Source organism: Podospora pseudoanserina, chromosome 2 (assembly GCF_035222485.1).
Source record: "Podospora pseudoanserina strain CBS 124.78 chromosome 2, whole genome shotgun sequence".
Classification (NCBI taxonomy): Eukaryota; Fungi; Ascomycota; class Sordariomycetes; order Sordariales; family Podosporaceae; genus Podospora; species Podospora pseudoanserina.
The window spans coordinates 2,517,427-2,535,423 of NC_085921.1; the positions used below are offsets into that span (position 1 = coordinate 2,517,427).

General features: G+C 53.7%; 7 protein-coding genes across 7 annotated transcripts; 3 read left to right on the forward strand and 4 right to left on the reverse strand.

Annotated features, from left to right (window-relative positions):
• The first annotated feature begins 334 nt into the window (after positions 1-334).
• On the forward strand, positions 335-1,743 carry GCV3 (glycine cleavage system H-protein subunit). The gene is made up of 2 exons (XM_062944323.1): positions 335-901; positions 973-1,743. The coding sequence occupies exons 1-2, from the start codon at positions 790-792 to the stop codon at positions 1,374-1,376; spliced, it is 516 nt and encodes a 171-aa protein (XP_062803138.1). The 5' UTR covers positions 335-789; the 3' UTR covers positions 1,377-1,743.
• A 102-nt stretch (positions 1,744-1,845) lies between these two features.
• Positions 1,846-2,871, reverse strand: HEM3_1 (porphobilinogen deaminase; the record flags this gene model as incomplete). The annotated part of the gene is made up of 1 exon (XM_062944324.1): positions 1,846-2,871. One exon carries the CDS (start codon positions 2,869-2,871, stop codon positions 1,846-1,848), a length of 1,026 nt encoding a protein of 341 aa, XP_062803139.1.
• Positions 2,872-3,266: 395 nt separating this feature from the next.
• HEM3_2 (porphobilinogen deaminase) lies at positions 3,267-6,078 on the reverse strand. The gene is made up of 2 exons (XM_062944325.1): positions 5,305-6,078; positions 3,267-5,245 (listed from the first exon to the last, which is right to left on the reverse strand). The coding sequence occupies exons 1-2, from the start codon at positions 5,546-5,548 to the stop codon at positions 3,462-3,464; spliced, it is 2,028 nt and encodes a 675-aa protein (XP_062803140.1). The 5' UTR covers positions 5,549-6,078; the 3' UTR covers positions 3,267-3,461.
• A 1,114-nt stretch (positions 6,079-7,192) lies between these two features.
• Positions 7,193-12,098, forward strand: QC764_206230 (uncharacterized protein). Its single transcript, XM_062944326.1, has 3 exons — positions 7,193-7,330; positions 7,388-10,662; positions 10,728-12,098. Exons 2-3 carry the CDS (start codon positions 7,438-7,440, stop codon positions 11,535-11,537), a joined length of 4,035 nt encoding a protein of 1,344 aa, XP_062803141.1. The 5' UTR covers positions 7,193-7,330; positions 7,388-7,437; the 3' UTR covers positions 11,538-12,098.
• A 216-nt stretch (positions 12,099-12,314) lies between these two features.
• Positions 12,315-14,647, reverse strand: GUA1 (GMP synthase (glutamine-hydrolyzing)). The gene is made up of 7 exons (XM_062944327.1): positions 14,435-14,647; positions 14,156-14,303; positions 14,041-14,073; positions 13,841-13,968; positions 13,702-13,777; positions 13,302-13,643; positions 12,315-13,246 (listed from the first exon to the last, which is right to left on the reverse strand). The coding sequence occupies exons 1-7, from the start codon at positions 14,483-14,485 to the stop codon at positions 12,384-12,386; spliced, it is 1,641 nt and encodes a 546-aa protein (XP_062803142.1). The 5' UTR covers positions 14,486-14,647; the 3' UTR covers positions 12,315-12,383.
• Positions 14,648-14,778: 131 nt separating this feature from the next.
• Positions 14,779-16,184, forward strand: trs31 (Trafficking protein particle complex subunit 31). The gene is made up of 2 exons (XM_062944328.1): positions 14,779-15,450; positions 15,511-16,184. Exons 1-2 carry the CDS (start codon positions 15,209-15,211, stop codon positions 15,962-15,964), a joined length of 696 nt encoding a protein of 231 aa, XP_062803143.1. The 5' UTR covers positions 14,779-15,208; the 3' UTR covers positions 15,965-16,184.
• On the reverse strand, positions 16,170-17,732 carry QC764_206260 (uncharacterized protein). Its single transcript, XM_062944329.1, has 2 exons — positions 16,967-17,732; positions 16,170-16,901 (listed from the first exon to the last, which is right to left on the reverse strand). Exons 1-2 carry the CDS (start codon positions 17,552-17,554, stop codon positions 16,473-16,475), a joined length of 1,017 nt encoding a protein of 338 aa, XP_062803144.1. The 5' UTR covers positions 17,555-17,732; the 3' UTR covers positions 16,170-16,472.
• Between the last annotated feature and the right edge of the window lie 265 nt (positions 17,733-17,997).

Consider the following 17,997-nt stretch of genomic DNA (forward strand, 5'->3'; position numbering starts at 1 on the left):
ATCATGATTGCCTTTTCAGGGGAGATGTCCCCAATGTAAACAATCAACAAAACCACTCCAATAGAGCAGCAACCATTGGAACGCTTTGCCTTGCTTTGTTATCAAATCTCCAGGCCGCCTCCTTAAACGCGGGGTCAAGGTTCAGTTTGTTTGGTTCCCCTCATCGGCCCAGAGCATTGGATGGAGGATCCAGCCACACGCCTTCTTGCTGCATATCTGCCTGCCAAGCGCCTTTCAACACAGGTACCTTAACTTTGACATGAGGTAGGCAGGTCTAGAAAGGTATAAATGAGGCTCCGATTCCATCATCTCTTGACCTCAACCGCCATTTGCTCTAAAATAAGCGCCGGCATAAGCGCACCTGAACAGAGGCCTACTCCCTGAATGGCATGACCTTCAACCAAAACATACTTCAAGACTGAAACCTTTCACTCCAATTTACCTGACCTTGACCTTGTCGCATTCAATTCAAAAAACCAAGAAGCATCAAGTCGCGTGTGGAAGATGACCTCATCTGGAGATTCCAACTCCACCATCAGCAGGCACAGTAGACAGAGCTCCGCGCTTATTATGTAAGACAAGCTCGGTAGCTCGGTTCCCTGCTGCTGCGTTTGACTGGCCGCCCGGCAGCTGGCCGGCAACCACCGGCCCAATCACCGGGACTGGCTTCCGACAATCGCAGTGGTACTCCGTCCCGTCTCTTTATCGGTAGGTAGCGTCATTCGATTTATCTCTGGGTTCTCGACAACCTCACTCACCCTTCGCTTCATTTCAGCTGTACAACTCAAAATGGCCTCCATTGCCCGGTGCCTAAGGGCTGCCCGCCCATCAGCCTTCGCTGTCGTGAGGAGCTCTGCTTCCCGCACCGTTGCTGCCCGCCCATTTTCCGTCACCGCATCCAGTGAGAGAACCCCTCCAAAACCTCGGCCCTGAGTTTGCGACGGGCCTTACTAACCACCAGACCCCCTCTAGACGAGATCAGGAAATACACCAAGGAGCACGAATGGATTGACCTCGCCGCCGACAAGAAGACCGGCGTCATCGGCATCAGCGAGTACGCCGCCAAGGCCCTCGGTGACCTCGTCTACGTCGAGCTCCCAGAGGAGGGCCGGACCGTCAACAAGGGCGACGCTATCGGTGCCGTCGAGTCGGTCAAGAGTGCCGCCGACATCAACGCCCCCGTGAGCTGCAAGATCACCCAGATCAACCTCGTGCTCGAGGAGAAGCCTGGCAACCTCAACCAGGTCCCTGAGGATGACTCCCACGGCGGCGGCTGGATCGCCAAGGTCCAGGTTGACGAGCAGGGCCTCCAGGACTTTGAGACCCTGATGGACTCTGAGCAGTACAACGAGTTTACTGCCAACGAGGACCACTAAGCAGAGACATGGCCTGAAGAAGGGGAGAGAGAGACGCTGAGAGGGCCGGGAGGCCTGGCAGCGAGGAGCTCTCTCAGGGGTGTACGGTAAATTGGTTTTTTTTTCAAATTCCGGACAGTTCAACCTGATAGATACACAAGGGGCCCAAAGAAAGGATCTGTACCATACGGGACATGGGAAATACCGGGGCAAAAGGGTGTTTTGATTTTCATGGGTGCGCATCTCGACTTTGATGACAAGGGATTCACGACAGAGAAGAGTCAACATTGCAATGGCGCAAACATTGTGCCATTTCAGATACCCGTCGAGGGCCGGGTAGAGAGCACTCAACGGCTGATGATAGAAACCAAGCATGATCCGACAGTTGGAGTGGAAACACCGTGAGATTTATCATTGTGAAGCATGAGCAAGCCCTGTCGCTATTCTATTTTTTGATCCGCCCAAAAACACAACCCATCACGACGAGCACCTAAGCATCGCTGACCTTGAGCGCACCCGGCGCCGATTCACGAAGCTTGTTGATAGCATCAAGAATCTCCTGAGCACCCTCCCTGGCCAGCTTCTCAGCCAAGCTCTTCCCAAGAGCCTCGGCCTCCTCCAAATTCGCAATCTTCTCTGTCCTCTCCCCATCCACAGCCTTTTTGCCATCCAGACTGACAACCGCAACCTTCAACCTCAGCTTTTTCTCCCCCTCATCCTCAACCCACTTCGTCTCAACCCCAATCGGCACCGAGCACCCGCCCTCCAACGTCCTCATCACACTTCTCTCCGCAAAAGCCGCCATCATAGTATCCTCATCCACCGCAGCTTTGATCAACTTGGCAATCTTCTCATCCCCCTCCCTAATCTCCAACCCCAACGCCCCCTGGCCCACAGCATGCAACAACCCCCCTCCCTCCGTCGAGCTCTCCAGATACTGCCCAATCCTCTCATCATACCCCAACCTCAACAACCCCGCCGCCGCCAAAATAATAGCATCATACCCCCCATTCTCATCATCACACTTTGCCAACCTAGTATCAATGTTCCCCCTCACATCCCTAAAAACCAACCCCTTATAGCTCCTCTTGAGCTGCGCCGCCCTCCTCACGCTGCTAGTCCCCACCACCGACCCCTCAGGAAGGTCCTTCAGCGCCTTATATTCCCCCCCCTGACGCCTCGGAAAAACAACCACATCCCTCGCATCCTCCCTCTGCGTAACCGCCCCGAGAACACACCCCTCCGGCAGGCTCGTCGGCATGTCCTTGAGCGAGTGCACAATAACATCCACCTCCTTGTTCACCAGCTTCGCCTCCAATTCACTAGTCCATAACCCCTTCCCCAGCGACGGCAAAGGGGTAGTCTTGTCCCTGTCCCCCATGGTAGCCATGGAGTGAACCTCAAACTTGACCGACGGACCGGCCGCCTTTGAGAGCGCGGCGATGACGAGGTCGGTCTGGGCCAGCGCGAGGGCCGAGCGGCGGGTGCCGATCTTGACGGTGTATTCTTCGGTCATTGTTGTTTCGTTTCTCGTTACTATCGTGTGTTGCTGCTGGCTTTGTGAAATTCGAAAAAAGGAATTTGACTTTCGAGGACCCCGGATTTTTCTCGTGTTTCAATCCCGCTCAAAGACGACAGCTGTACTTTCTTGACAAGACCGGCGCAATGGGCGAATGCAGATGCAAGCAAATTAACCAGCAGCAGGAGAAGAAAGCGTCCGATGAATCACACCCCGCTTCGGCCGAGGGACAAGTTGACTTGCAGGAAGTTTTGGAGTCGCTACAGCGGGGTAGATTTGTCAATTGTTGACAGGAGTCCGCTGTTTGAAACCGCTGCGGGGGTGGGGTCATTGCCTCATAGTGCCCCCTCAACACCAAGCAAGACACCTTCCTCTCACCCAGACAAGCATCACAAAAGGCGTCACCCAAACCCAGAAGCAAAAGATATCTGTAATCACAAACACTACAATTCTATCCCTACTCGTCCATTGCTAGGATTTCATTAGCGATTACCACATCATCCGTCTCATCCAGCCAAAGCTTGTCTCTAGGATTCATCATCATCATCCCACCTCTTTCCTCCCCCATTCCCCTTTTTTCCACGACTTTACTTCCCATTTCCATTCTCCTTCCGATTACTCCCCCGACTGCTCCCCCGCATAGTCTTCCTATCATCCTCCAAAAAGTGCTCCAACAACTGATGCGCCCTCTGGCCCACTTTGGCATCCTCCGCCAGCAAATGCTCCGGCGCCCTCCTCTTCCCAGGGGCAGGAGAAGCAACCCTCTCATCCTCCCCAATCATATGCTCCTTCACCCTCAACTTATCAGCCCAACTCTCCATAACCCGCACATCATGCCCCATCTCGTGCCCCCTCACTGGAGAAGGCGCAGGACTCTTGACCTGAAGATCGGCACGTAAATCATGCTGTTGATACTCCCGCCCCGGGCTCGGTGTCAAAACCTTCCGATCCTGACTCAGATCATGCTCGACATTCAGCCTCTGCAACTCTGGCACAGGCACCTTCTCGTCAAGATGAATCCCATGAGCAAAAGCCCTCGAAGTCGGAGTCGGCACCCAGCTGTCTCTGGAAATGGTGTGTTCCCTGGCTTTGTGAACCGGTGAATCAACCCTCTGGTCCCCTCCAAGCCCATGCTCCTTCAGATCCAACCCCTTATCACCAACCTTGACATCCTCCTTCAAACCATGCTCTCCCTCTACCCTCTCAACCTCGGCCGCCTCCTCCAAATCAACATCAACAATCTCATCCTCCCTCAAACTATGCCCTCTCGGCCTCTCCTCCCGTACCCCAACCTTAGGATCAAGACTAAAACTGTGCTCCCGAGCCCGAGCAGCAATCTCCTGAACCCTGATATCAGCCTCAATGAGATGATCCCTCGGATCAAATACCAACTGCACAACCTTCGGATCCTGCCCAGGAGAATGCCTCTGGACACTCTCCCTCCGATCCGGCACCCGAATGTCAATACTAAGACTGTGATTCCTCGACGAGTGATTACTATGAGGAACCTCAACATCAGCACTGATGCCATGATCCGTCACAGTAGCCCTCCTCAACCTCGCCGGCGTCTCCGGTTCAGAAACAAACACCTCCCCGGCCTGAATCTGCACCACCCCCCGGTTAGGTGAGTTCCTGTCCATCCCCGCCAAAATATTCGTAGCCTGTTGAACCAGCTGTGTCGCCTGCTCGAGCCCCTCTTCCACCGGCAAAACAATCACCTTTTTCTTCTCCCCACAATTACCACAGACAGCATGACCCTTCCCAGGCAGCGTCGACCCCCCCCTCTTCCCCCTCTTTCCCTTCCTCCCCTTCTTCGACTCACAAGCACAAAACCCCTCCCCCTTCTCATCCCTCCCCTTCTGCAACCAAAACCCCAACTCCCCCTCCTCATTCTCCCCCCCTCTACATCTCCCCCCCTCCTCCGTACTATCCCTCTCAGTTATTGGCGTCAAAGCCTCATTCCTCCTCGCAAACGGATCCAACGGACTCCCCACATTCGGAATCTCAGGCAACTGCTCCCTCGGAAAAAGCGCCACCTCCCTCTGCCCGTTCTCCCCCCTCTCTTCATCAACATGAGAATGAGAAGCACTCATCCTCGGCTCAGCCCTATACCCTTGCATAACCGGTGCCATGGTATACAAAGCTCTAAACCCCTCCGGCCCCTCCCCAATCGGCACCGGCCCAGTCTGCTGCATCATAATAACCCTATCCCTCAGCTCCTCCCTCTTCTTGACCTCCAACTCATTCCTGATCAGCGAGCACGGCTGGCAAAAGATGCCTTGGGCAATGTCGTCAGAGTATTTGCCTTGGATGCCGTAGGTTTTGCGGATGTGGTGGGTTTGTTTGCCTACGTAGACTCCGCTGCCGATGCCTTTTGTTCATTCATTAGTGGAAAAAATGACTGGTTGAGATGGGGGGGGGGGGGCTCACTGAGGGTGAAGGTGCAGAGGAGGCAGCAGTTCCAGCATTTCTCGTTGCAGCCTTTGTATTTCTTCATGTCGAGGGGGTCGTCATTGTGGGCTGCGCGGTTGAGGCGGTAGTTGTTTCTGCCGAACTGGTCAAAGCCGATGAAGCAGGAGCGGGGGCAGAGGCCGCCTTTGCCTGGTTCGCAGAGGCCGGCTTGCCAGGTGTTGGTTGGGTGGCGGTGGATGGGGGTGTGGCAGTGGTGAGCCATGGTGGTTAAGACTGATTGTTAAAGGAAATGTTTGTCTTGGGAATTAGAAAAAGAAAGATTTGGTCGTAAAGAACTGTGGGGGGTAAATCTCTGTAATGATACCGTGGGATGGGGAGGTTAGGGGTGGATGTGATGATGATGATGATGATGATGGTGATGGTGGTGAGACGACTGTGGTGGTTTTGGGAGAACAAGAAGAGAGGAGATGGCGTCCATTGCTGGGGAATTTTGGTTGTCTGTTGGACTGTGCTGGGTTCCTTCCTAGCTACCTAGCTGGGAAAGAGTGGGTGAGGTGATGAAGGGCTCTTGCTGATGATATCTGTCGGTCTGTGAGTTCCACGGTGCCGACGGTGAGGTCAATGCGGATGTGGCAGGTGCTTGTCGAAGTGATGGCTCCGCCTTGCAAGAGCCTCCTACCTTGTTCTGACGTCTTTCTTTTTGATAGTATCCTCAGCACCTGCAGGGACCGATTGGTTGCTTCCAGACTGCTGGTAACTTCAAAGTTGTCAGGGAAGTTGCGGGTAGATCAAGGTATAAGGAAGCAGGAGTCTGATATTGAACGCTGGCTATGCTATTGAAAGTTTGAGCTGCCTTGAGAAGGCAGCTTGTCATTAAGCTTCTGAGCTTGCTATTGTCACCATCAGCCCAAGTCCAATATCCCAAAATGATCCAACTTACACTTCAGGTCGAGTCATCATCTCTCACCACTGCTCTCACTGTTGATCTTGCCCGAGGCCTTCTTCAATTCACTCTCCCGGGCGTACTCCGCCAATACTTGATCCGCATAGTCGTCTGGCTTCAAAAGGACCAAAGTGACAGGCAGGAGTATTGCAAGTTCTCCAAGCCGCCTGAACGAGGAGCGAGCGTGTCCACATCGTGGGTGTGTTGGGAAACTTCAGATGAAAGCTATGCCAGAGCAAAAGCAGCGTCTCCCCTCGCCAGCAGCTCGCCAATTGAGTGACCAATTGAATGCCCAACCAGAGGGTCGCCTTCAACCCTCCCTTGCAATCATCTGCGGTGGCCCAAGCCTTCCAATGGATTCTGATCTATGACTATTTCCCAACCGCACCTCAGGAATAATGTTCATGGAGGCTTGACATTGAACGACGAATCAGCCAAGACCCTAAGGCCGCCTCGGGGAAAGCTCCAAGCGGGGACAGTGGGTCCCGGCACTGTTTGACGTCTTTTATACAGGGGGGTTCATTGCTGGCCATGGTGGAGCTGGCAATTGAGGTTCTCGATGATAGGTACTTGGCATCTACTCAAGAGAAGCTCATTGTTGGTAGATAGCTAATTGGTCTGCGAGGCGATGTGTCTGATAGACTGCCAAGTAACTTTCCTTGTCTAATAGCCGTGATTTTATGTGTACTAGCTGAGGTTTTATGTTTCTGACCTGCTACACTTGCTCGGTGACAAGCTTTGAACCCCTTCAACTATCTATCCTATGAAATGCACCATCATGTCTTGAGCCCCAAGTTCCCAACAGCCACATCTGGAGAGGCTTGCTTGTTATAGCTTGTCGTTGTTTTCTTTTTGAAGGCCTGCCAAGCAGCATGGTTGGGTGGGGCTCTCTGAACCCCGCGATAAGTAACTTGACCCCACCACCAATCAAGCATGACGCCTCCTCCTCCATAACATCGAAGCTGCCTAATCAAGACTTTCCCAAGCTTCCTGTCTGTAAAGCTTCCATTGCATGGGAAGTGGCGCTCTAAAATTTAACCTTGATTGTGACCGCCTCAGTTTTGTCATAAAGCTCTCCTTCGTTTTTTTTCCTACAGATTTGTCAGTTCCTGGCCTCTATCTCTTCTTCCTCCTTCCACCACAGCTAACTCCGAGAAGCCATCTCGCATCAATACTGCATCACAACCGCCATACTATAGCAAGTCACCATGGCGAGCACAATCCCCACGAACCCGAGCCCTCAGACGCTCAATATTCTTCTCCAGAAGATCGGTGATCCCGACCCAGATTTCCGGTTCATGGCACTGAACGACATCCTGACCGTTTTCAACATTGCGCGGACCGACTTTTTGACCCACGACTATAACACATCGGCGCGGACAGTCGACGCTATCGTGAAAGCACTGGATGATACCAATGGGGAGGTCCAGGGCCAGGCCATCAAATGTATCGGCCCTATGGTGCAGAAAATCACAGACCAGCTCTACATTCCCATGATGGAGAAGCTGGCAACCCTGAAGCTCAAAAACTCACAGGACACCTCGATCCCATCTCTTGCCATGCGGGCCATGGTGGCCGCCCTCCCCCGCCCAGTACCTGGCGTGTCCAACAACCAGGTGCTCGAAGCCTATTCGGCTATCAGTAAGGCTTTGATCCCAAGGCTCATTGGCCGCAGTGGTTCTACGCCAGGGCTGTTGGCCACCGAAAACGAATCTTCCGACTACGTTGACGTTCTGATCGAGGTTGTCAAGTCTTTCGGACCCATGCTTCAGATTTACGAAATTGAAGTTATTCACAACTCGATCGTTACCCTCATGGAGAATGAAAAGGGCAATTCTGTGCTTAAGAAGCGGGCGGTGGTGGCCATTTCTATGCTCGCCCACTACCTAGCGGACGACCATCTAGCACAATTTATCAAGCGCGCCATTCATGTTCTCAACCATCCTAGCCTGACGGGAGTCACCCGTCGTCTCTACATCACGGTTCTCGGCTCCATGGCTCGCTCAGTACCTCAGCGGCTTGGGAAACACCTTCCAGAACTGGCACCAATCCTTCTTCGTGCTTTGAGTGAGGAAGAATTGGAGGCGCAGCTTGAGGAGATCAGCGAGGGCGGGGAAGCGAGCTTGGAGTTCAGCGAAGTTCGCGAGGCTGCGTTGGTAGCTCTAGAAGCCTTTCTCGCCAGTTGTCCCAACCAGATGCGCCCATATACCGACGAATCCATTGAGGCTTGCCTCCGCTATCTCAGATTCGACCCCAACTATGCGCTAGACGATGACGAAGATATGAAGGATGAAGAAGAGGACGATGGGTTCGATGACGATGACGAGATCGAGGCCGATGGCGGTTTCGACGATGACGACGATGCCAGTTGGAAGACTAGAAGGTGTGCCGCAAAGGCGTTGCATACGTTGATTTCAACTCGTAGCAGCGGCGATTTGCTTGACAGCGGAGTGCTCTACACCAAGGTGGCGCCAGCTCTAGTGAAGAGATTCGACGAGCGCGAAGAGAATGTACGACTGGAAGTCCTCTCCGCCATGGCTCTGCTCGTTCGCAAGACCGGGGAGGGCATCATCCCTGAGTTCTCCCTTGAAAGCCCCAGCGAATTCGTTCATCAGCAGCCTCCGAGCAGGAAACGGAGACGGCAGAGCAGTGCAGGCGGGGCTTCAGCGTTGGCTAACATGATCGCACCCGCAAGCCTCGCCGGAACCGGGCTTGCCTCGCCAACATTGGAGAAGGTGCCAGCAACAGGACCTCGTGCCGATCTTGCTGCTCTCACCCCTTCCATCATCAAGTCACTCGCCAAGCTGCTCAAAGGAAAGCTTATCCCCACCAAACAGGCGTCTATCAACCTCCTCGACGATATCATCACTGTGCAGAAAGGTGGTCTTGGGCAGTATTTCGACCAAATCTTTGGTCCTATCATTGAGGCTATCAAGCCCTCCAGCGTTGCCTCTACTTCGGCGTCACTCACTTCTGCTGGAGGAAGTGCTTCCGCCACTGCAACCACACTGAGAATCGCTGCTTTGCGTCTCACCAGCGATATTGTGAAGAATCACTCGTCGGCTGTGCTTCAGCCCCATCTCCCCAACCTAGTCACGGGCCTGGTGTCTGTGGCTCACGACCGCTTCTACAAGATCTCCAGTGAGGCTATCCAGACGGCCGAGGAAGTGGTGAAAGCCATTACACCCCCTCGCTCCCGACTGACCGCACAAAAGTTCAAGGGGGAACTTCAAAAGCTGTACGACGTCATCATCGACCGGATCAGAGACAATGACGCCGATGCCGAGGTTCGTCAAAAGGCCATCCACGCCCTCGGGACTCTTTTGGCTAGAACCACAGGGAACGAAGGCTCTGGTTTGCTATCGGAGGACAAGCGCAAGGCTGCCTTGGGATTCTTGCTTGAGCGCTTGAGAAATGAGACCACCAGGATAGCTGCGGTCCGAGCCATCGATACTGTGGCCGCGTACTCGCTTGGTTCTGTTCAGCTTGAGCCGGAATGGATCCGTCAGGTCGCCCATGAACTTGCTGCCCAGCTAAGAAAAGCGAACCGGGCCCTGCGTGGCTCGAGCATCGTCGCTCTGAAGCATCTCATCCTTTCCCCCTCGACCAAGGGCACTCTTGACCCAGATTCCGCTCAGGCCATCGTTAATGCGCTTATCCCTGTCATTACCAGCAACGATGCTCAGCTTCTGGCCCCTGGTCTTCTCATCCTCGCGCACCTGACCCAAGAGATGCCCCAGGTTGTTATCACCCCACAGCTTGTGACCGTCATCTGCGGCCTGGTCAAGACAACAGTCCCAGGCACGGTGCTCGACTCCTTGTTGATCCTGGTGACCAACGCTGGTCAGGCTGGCCAAGGCAAGTCCTTGATGCAAGGGCTGCTTAGGGACGTTGGTGTCGCTGGTGACCCTTCTGTGGTCGGCAAGGTCATTGGCACTCTGCTCGTGGCCAGCGGGGACTCAGCCGGTGTCCAGCTCGATAACTTTGTGAGCGAGGTGAAGAATAACACCCAGGACCAAGCCAGGGCCAGCTTGGCTCTTGCTGTGATCGGTGAGGCAGGATTGAGACTTGGTGCGAGCTTCCCGGTGCCGCCGGAACTTTTCCTGAACCAGTTCAGCAACGAGTATGACAAGGTCTCGTTGGCTGCCGCTGTCGCACTTGGACGAGCTGGTGCTGGGAACGTCTCTGTGTATCTTCCCGTCATCCTGCAGGCGATGGGCAAGAAGGGCAACACTCAGTACCTACTGCTCCAATCTATCAAGGAAATCCTGCAGCAAGCGGCGCTGTCCTCAACGGATATCAGCCGGTACTCCGGCACCATTTGGGACCATATTTTGGCCTTGACGGATGCCGAGGACAACAAGGCAGTCTGCGCCGAATGCGCGGGTCGCATGGTCATCATTGACCCCAAGACGTATATGCCGAAGCTTGAGGTTCGTCAGAGCTCTCTTGTTTGTTTGTCACATATCAGTTGATCATGCTAACATTTCGAAACTAGGCTCTACTCAAGGACAAGTCGCCTGTGCTGAGGGCCACTGCCGTCCAGGCTTTGAGATACACACTGCCAGACGATAATGAGGCCTTTGACGCGGTCCTTAGATCGTCGCTCTTTGACATGCTCAAGACTGTCCTCGAAGATCCCGAGTTGGAGATTCGCCGTCATGCCCTATCTACCCTCAACTCTGCCGCCCACAACAAGCCCGAGCTGATCATGGGCCGTTTCAACCAGTTGATTCCTTATGTCATGAAGGAGACGGTCATCAACCCTGACCTCATCAGGGAGGTGACCCTGGGCCCTTACAAGCACAAGATCGACGACGGCTTGGAGGTCCGCAAGGTAGCATACGAGACGTTGTATGCGCTCATGGAGACGGCCTTCTCACGGATTTCTATCATTGATCTCTACGACCGCATCATTGCCGGTCTCTCTGACGAGCACGATATCCGTGCGCTCTGCAACCTCATAGTGTCCAAGCTTGTCTATCTCGACTCGGCTGAGACGATCCGCCGGTTAGATCCTATTGCCGCGGCCTTTAGGGCTACGCTCTCGACTAAGCTCAAGAATACGGCGGTCAAGCAGGAGATTGAGAAGCAGGCCGAGGCCAACCGGGCGGTGCTCCGCGTGACTTTGCTGCTTGGTGACAAGCTCAAGTCGGAGCTGGCGACGGCGGGCGGTGCGGCGACTGGCGGGCATGAGGTGTGGACTAGCTATTGGGATTGGGTCAACAAGGACTTCAATGAGCAGCTCAAGGCTGTGAGGGAGGAGATTAAGAGTTTGTCTTGGAATACTATTAGTGCTTCGTCTTAGGTGGAGCGTGTAGGGGGGCTGGGGCTTGGATTTTGGCTTTGGTCGGGAGAGGAGGTGGTGGCGGTGGAGCCGGTGAGAGAGGCACTAGGGGAGGTGACGACATCTTGTGAAGCAATGTGAAGTAGCAAGGGAGATAATGAGACGGGAACTAGAGCCGCGAACAAGATTGAACTTGGAGGTTTATTCATTGAGACGGAGACTAGAGGAGCTGAGAGGACGGGAGCGGGCGGAGAAGCCGTTGAGAACAGAGGAGCGAGCAGAGGGGCAAGTGAAAAGGAACCCACAGGCGACGTGGAGAAACATGAAGAGGGTGGATGAGGAGTGGAGGAGGAAAGTTTGTTGAGAGGTTGAGGGGGATGGGGTGGAAAGGAGGAAAATAGAGTGGTGAGCGGTTTGTATGGGTGTTTTTAAGCGATTATTGGGGAGGCTTTGAGATGTCTGTTTTGGTGGTTTTGTGTATCGTCACTTTGGGGGTGGGTGGGGGGGGGGGTTAGCCATTGTAGAGTTTTGTAAGTGTGCATGGATATTGTTGATAGGAATTAAGAAAAGAGCGATTGTGTATACTGGTGGTTGACATGCCGTGAACGTAAAAGTGGCACTGCCTGCAGGTTGGTTGTTCAAGGCATGCTGCCATTGTTTAACCATGCTTCTAGCAGTCCTCGGTTCCTGAAATGTTCTGACCATGATCCACACGACAAAACTGGAGTTGGTCATAACCATGATGGAAATCTAATAGTAGTCTATTCTGCTAACTCTAATTTTGGTTCTGCTTTGACCCATGAGAAATTCCCTTCTTTTTTCTTTTTTCTTTTTTTTTCCTTTATTTGAACCCCCAAGCCCGAGAATTCACTCCAGCTCAATAGTCCCAGGAGGCTTGCTAGTAATATCATACGTAACCCTAGCAACACCATCCACCTCGTTGACAATCCTCCTCGCAATCTTCTTGAGAAGATCAAACTTGAACTCATACGGCTCAGCCGTCATGAAATTTGTGGTGGTAACCGCACGGAGGATGATGATGTACCCATACACACGAGCGTCACCCATCACACCAACCGCCCTGTTGGTGTCAAGACCAGCGTAAGCCTGGGACATCTCATTGTAGATACCCGCCTCACGGATCATGCTGATAAAGATGTGATCAGCCTTGCGGGCGATAGCCACACGCTCGGGGGTGACCTCGCCAATGATTCTGATGGCGATACCGGGACCGGGGAAAGGGTGGCGCATGACAAGATCCTCGTGGATGCCGAGTTGACGGCCAAACTCACGGACTTCGTCCTTGAACAGCTCACGCAGGGGTTCGATGAGCTTGAGGCCTTGGCCGTTCATCATGCGGGCGGGGAGACCGCCGACGTTGTGGTGGGTCTTGATGGTGGCGGAGGGACCCTTGAAGCTGAGGGACTCGATGACGTCGGGGTAGAGGGTGCCCTGGAGGAAGTACTCGACCTTGCCGGCGTTGGGGGTGTTCTCGGCGGCCTTTTCGATTCTGATGGCCTCCTCCTCGAAGAGGTCGATGAAGGTGCTGCCGATGACCTTGCGCTTGGCCTCGGGCTCGGTGAGGCCCTTGAGGCGGCTGAGGAAGAGGTCGGCACCGTCGATGACGGTGAGGTTGATGCCGAGGTGCTTCTCGAGTGTCTCCTTTACTTGCTGGCACTCGTTAAGACGCATGACACCGTTGTCGACAAGGACGGCGTGGAATCTGTCACCTATGTAATGTGTCAGTGGACTGTGCAGGTCAACTTTGAAAATCAAACAACTTACCAATAGCCTCAGTCATGAGACGGGCAGCGACTGTACTGTCGACACCACCGGAAACGGCACCAATAACCTGGGCCTTGGGGCCAACGAGCTTGCGAATGCGCTGAATCTCGTGCTGGATGAAGTCACTCATGACCCAGTGTTGTCTGGCACCGCAGATATCGACGGCGAAGTTCTTGAAAAGCTCAACACCGCGGGGAGTGTGCTCGACCTCGGGGTGGAACTGGACGCCGAAGACGGGCTTGGTCTCGTGGGCAATGCCGGCAAACTCAGAGTTAGGAGTGCTGGCAAGGATGGTGAAGCCCTCGGGAAGCTTGACCAGCTTGTCGAAGTGGCTCATGTAGACTTTTTGAATTCGAGTCAATGAAAACGAACTGAGTATATTTGGAAGGGTAGTACGTACCATGCATCTCCTCACCAAGGCCTTGGAAGAGCTTGTTGACGTGGTCAGCACCCTCAACCTTCTTGATGGTGACATCCTTTGAATCGTCAAGTCAGCACGCTTATTTTTGAAAAACAGAGTCAACCAAGTCTAAACCTACCGCATGGCCGTATTCCCTAGCCTCACCAGCGGCAACGTTGGCCGAGTTGGCCCGCCAAGCGATCTCCTGGCAACCATAGCAGATGCCAAGAATGGGGACACCCAGGTCGAAGACGGCGGGGTCGGCGTCTTTGATACTCAAGTCAGTTCATGACATCCTGCGCCTTGATCACCCCCTGAATTTGGGATGAGTAAACTCACGAGGAGCAGCCTCATCATAGACTGAGGCGGGACCTGGAGTTGGAAATGGTAGTTAGCGATTATGTCTCAACCTCAAACTCGAGATCAGCCTATGATAAGGGGTATGATAACATACCACCACTGAGGATGACACCCTTTGGCTTCCATGTCAAATCGGCAATCTTGGTGGTGCATGGGAGCATCTCAGCATAGATGTTAAGAGATCTGAGACATCTTAGGATCAAGTGGCTGGTCTGGGAGCCAAAGTCCAACAGGAGGATGGTCTACGAAAAAAAAAAAGGTCATGAGTGAGTGAGTGGTTCATCATGGTGGTGGTGAGCTGATAAGAAGTTTGCGATGCGCCCAGCGCATGGAGGGGTAATTTTTCTGAAAAGATCAAAACACTTCAACTCACATCGAAGGTCTGGTTGGGGGCCTCGGCCTCGGCGGAAGTAGCAGCAGCCATTGTGTCTGAATAATCAAAAGGGGGTATATCTTGCTTGCTGAAATCCGATGGAGCAAGCGATTGTGAAGGACCGCCGTTTTATTAACCTATGATTCACAACAGCCAGGGCAAAAAAATAAAATTTTCCACTCGATGGAGGGGCGAGATCGGTAACACGCTCCCCCCACTCTGCAGCTTGGAGGGGTGACCCTCCAAGAAATCCCCGTCTTTAATAGAGGGTGGTCCGTGTGTAAGTGCTTATCAGTGAAGGAGACTTTCCTATTTGGGCAGTACTTTAGTATTCACACGCCATTCTTGAGATGAGAAGACAAGATGTGACAATAAACTTTCCCATAAAATATCATCCTAGTCATTGAAATGCGGAATAGGTGTTTCCGACCATCTTTTGGTAACATTGTCGCATAGAGAAAACCAAGAATCATGGCTGCAGGGTCAACGACACCAACCGTGGTGCCCCAAAGTAGCGGTACTTACTCCACACCCTTCAGCCCAGAGCTCAAGCCACAGCAAGCGGGTCCCGAAGTTCAATCAAGCAAATCGACTCCACTGCGCAAGCCGTCGTTGTCCCTGAGCATGCATCGCCAATTCTCAAGCTCCTTGACAGCTCCATATCAACAACATCCCCAGCCATAACCACACCCGCCATTATCCACGCGCATATCCATCCATACCTACTTGAATCATACACATCGCTTGGGGCATCAGCAACGAAAAACCACAACAATGTCCCAACCACGACCCCCTCCCACATCATCAGGCAACCCATCCGCCCCTCCCCAAAAAGAACCCTCCTCCTCCCACGCCACTGGCCTCCGCTACCCCTCCAACGGTAAAACCATCTACCATCGCCACCTCTCCCGCAGCCGAACCGCCGAGCTCTCCCAAGCCTCCTTCGCCTACCTCTTCTCCGAAATGGTCACCTACGCCCAAAGGCGAGTAACCGGGATCCAAGACCTCGAGAAACGGTACCATTCCCCCTTTCCTCCCTTTTCCCCTCCTCCATACTAACCTTTTCATTACCCCAGCCTCAACACCCAAGGCCACCCTCTAGGCCTAAAACTCCTCGACCTCCTCCTCATCCGCGAACCCCCCCGCTCCCAATCCCGCCCCCTCAACATCATCACCCTCCTCCACTTCATCAAGATCAACCTCTGGCAGCACCTCTTTGGCCGGCAAGCCGACCGCCTCGAAAAATCCTCCGATCCAGACGCGCCAGACGAGTACATGATTATCGACAACGAACCCCTCGTCAACGCTTACGTCTCTGTCCCAAAGGAAATGTCACAGCTCAACTGCGCGGCGTTTGTGGCCGGCATCATCGAGGGGGTGTGTGACGGGGCGGTTTTTCCTGCGAGGGTCACGGCCCATAGCGTGGGGAGTAAGGATGAGGGAGAGATGTGGCCGGGTAAGACGGTGTTTTTGGTCAAGTTCCAGCCCGAGGTGTTGGAGCGGGAGGCGTTGATTGGTGGGAAGGGTTAGGAATGAGAAGAATTGCTGCGGTTGGGGTGGCCTAAAGGTGGTGGAATGGAGTGGGTTTGCATATGTTATGGCGTTTATGGAGTTGGGCAAGCAAAGTGTTTCTAATGATAAGGCAAGCGATTTGTTTACAGATGTTATGGGTGTGACCAGAATAGCAGCTATTGCACTTGGTTAATATTGAGCAGTTGAGGATCAAAAAAAAAGATAGAGTAAACGAGCGCTCATAAAGAGGGTTGTATCAATTGGTTATGGACTATGTGTATCAATCTGAAACCTGATGGGTATAATTTCCTGCTCCGATATGCGCCCCAAACACCTATCCGATAATCCACAGGAAACCCCATTTTGTCCAGGCTGATGCAACCTGATGACCCTGTGAAACCAAGCCAAACGCCAAAGCAATGCTCTTCAGTCTGAAATTGCCCCGAATGCCGAATGTCGTTACCATCCCAGCCATCAGTGACCACACGCGCGAGCGAGCGCAACCAGAGCTAGCTCAAACCAGCAATCAGCGCGGCAAGCCGCGGTACCCCGACCCCGGAGCGCGATGACCAGGGCGTCTGCGCGGGGCAGCATTCCCACGGCCAGCAGCACCCCCAGCCGCAGCAGCCCCAGCACCAGACGAAGTCCCAGGCCGGCTGTTGTTAGCCCACGGACCCTGGTGAGCATTCCCACCCCCAGGGCCCCTCGACATGAGCTCCTCCAACCCCAAGTCCCTCCAAGCCGGCTCCTTCACCTTCTGAGTCGCCTTTTGAATCCCGAAGGCGGCATGCTGATCGGGGACGACATCGTCCTCGTCCTCGGGATTGACAGGCTGGAGGTGAGGCGGGACGTAAATGTCGTCGTTGGGGAGTTTGGAGTCCTTGCGGAACTCTTCGAGGAAGTCGGCGTGGAAGGAGTGGTGGAAGTGGACGTAGGAGTAGTGGGCGTCTTTATTCTGAACCACCAAAAACATCAGTTATGAGCTATAATAGAAGGGGAAGGTGGGGGGAGGGTAAATACCATGCTGGCGTGTCCGATCCAGAGTCTAGCAATCGCCCGACTAGTCTCGGTGGCCTCAACCTCGAGGTTCTTCACCTCGGGCACCTCCGTGATATCCGGCAAAGAAACTATCTGGCTGGATGTGCGGCTGTCGAGCTCCCAGAAACTGGTGCTCGTCGCGTACGAGGCGTCGCTGTCGGTATCCGGGCCCTCGAGCTCAGAGGTTATATCCGCTTCGTTATTGTCGTGGTTGCGGTCGGCGTCACGGGCTTCGGCGTGGTTGCGGATCCAGTCGAGCAAAAAATCACCCTCTGCCTCAGGAGTGCTGTCTAGACCGAGACCGTCAGAGTCGCCGACGGAGACGTTGTCGAGGATTTGATCAGTGTGATCGGTCTGGGCGGGCAGGGCAGGTTGATTGCTGTGTTCGTCCTCGTAAGAGGGAAGATTCGGGTGCTGGATGTGAGAGGGGGGGGGAAGCGGGGGAGAAGAAGATCCGGCAGCGGTTGGGTTGGAAGGTCGGTCGAGGTTGGCAGGGTCGACATGGAGGAGATCAACTTCGTCCTCTGTGTCTTCCCAAATGGTCTCGAGGTCCCGGCCGTCTTGATTCATCTTCGCACTGTGAAGCCTGTGGGCTTGGTATGGTCCGTGCGTTAATGTGGCGCTTCGTTAGCGTGGTGGAAGAGAGAGAAGAGGGACGTGCGTTGTGGAGCTGCAGAAGTAGCGAGACTTCTGTGGCTGGGTGGTCTGTGCTTGAGCACCTTGATGGTCAGAGCAAGTTCACGACGGCTTGAAGCGTACAAGTTCAGCAAGGTTGCACTTCTAAAAGAGGTTGTGTTCAGGAAATCATCGCAGCATTCGAGGTTTGTGATTGATTTACTGCAACTTGGACCTCAAACGAGCAAAATGATGCAGCGATCCGCGCTCGAACAAGTTACTGCTGGCCCTTCTTAATTCTCGACAGACTTACAGGTAGGATGGGTCTCATTTTATGTGGTTAGTCTTGGTCTGTAAGTAGATTTGGGTACAGGGCCAAACTGTGTGTAAAGAAAGGG

What these genes read in the sequence shown, in the direction of transcription:
- GCV3 (XM_062944323.1), top strand. Translation starts at nt 790, where the DNA reads ATGGCCTCCATTGCCCGGTGCCTAAGGGCTGCCCGCCCATCAGCCTTC. An exon ending in ATTTTCCGTCACCGCATCCA is followed by an intron (nt 902 to 972) that starts GTGAGAGAACCC and finishes GACCCCCTCTAG; the next exon opens with ACGAGATCAGGAAATACACC.
- HEM3_2 (XM_062944325.1), bottom strand. Translation starts at nt 5,548, where the DNA reads ATGGCTCACCACTGCCACACCCCCATCCACCGCCACCCAACCAACACC. An exon ending in CCTCTGCACCTTCACCCTCA is followed by an intron (nt 5,246 to 5,304) that starts GTGAGCCCCCCC and finishes AATGAACAAAAG; the next exon opens with GCATCGGCAGCGGAGTCTAC.
- QC764_206230 (XM_062944326.1), top strand. Translation starts at nt 7,438, where the DNA reads ATGGCGAGCACAATCCCCACGAACCCGAGCCCTCAGACGCTCAATATT. An exon ending in CGTATATGCCGAAGCTTGAG is followed by an intron (nt 10,663 to 10,727) that starts GTTCGTCAGAGC and finishes TTTCGAAACTAG; the next exon opens with GCTCTACTCAAGGACAAGTC.
- GUA1 (XM_062944327.1), bottom strand. Translation starts at nt 14,485, where the DNA reads ATGGCTGCTGCTACTTCCGCCGAGGCCGAGGCCCCCAACCAGACCTTC. An exon ending in CCCCCAACCAGACCTTCGAT is followed by an intron (nt 14,304 to 14,434) that starts GTGAGTTGAAGT and finishes TTTTTTTCGTAG; the next exon opens with ACCATCCTCCTGTTGGACTT. An exon ending in CCTTGGTGAGGAGATGCATG is followed by an intron (nt 13,644 to 13,701) that starts GTACGTACTACC and finishes GAATTCAAAAAG; the next exon opens with TCTACATGAGCCACTTCGAC.
- trs31 (XM_062944328.1), top strand. Translation starts at nt 15,209, where the DNA reads ATGTCCCAACCACGACCCCCTCCCACATCATCAGGCAACCCATCCGCC. An exon ending in ATCCAAGACCTCGAGAAACG is followed by an intron (nt 15,451 to 15,510) that starts GTACCATTCCCC and finishes TCATTACCCCAG; the next exon opens with CCTCAACACCCAAGGCCACC.
- QC764_206260 (XM_062944329.1), bottom strand. Translation starts at nt 17,554, where the DNA reads ATGAATCAAGACGGCCGGGACCTCGAGACCATTTGGGAAGACACAGAG. An exon ending in GGATCGGACACGCCAGCATG is followed by an intron (nt 16,902 to 16,966) that starts GTATTTACCCTC and finishes TTGGTGGTTCAG; the next exon opens with AATAAAGACGCCCACTACTC.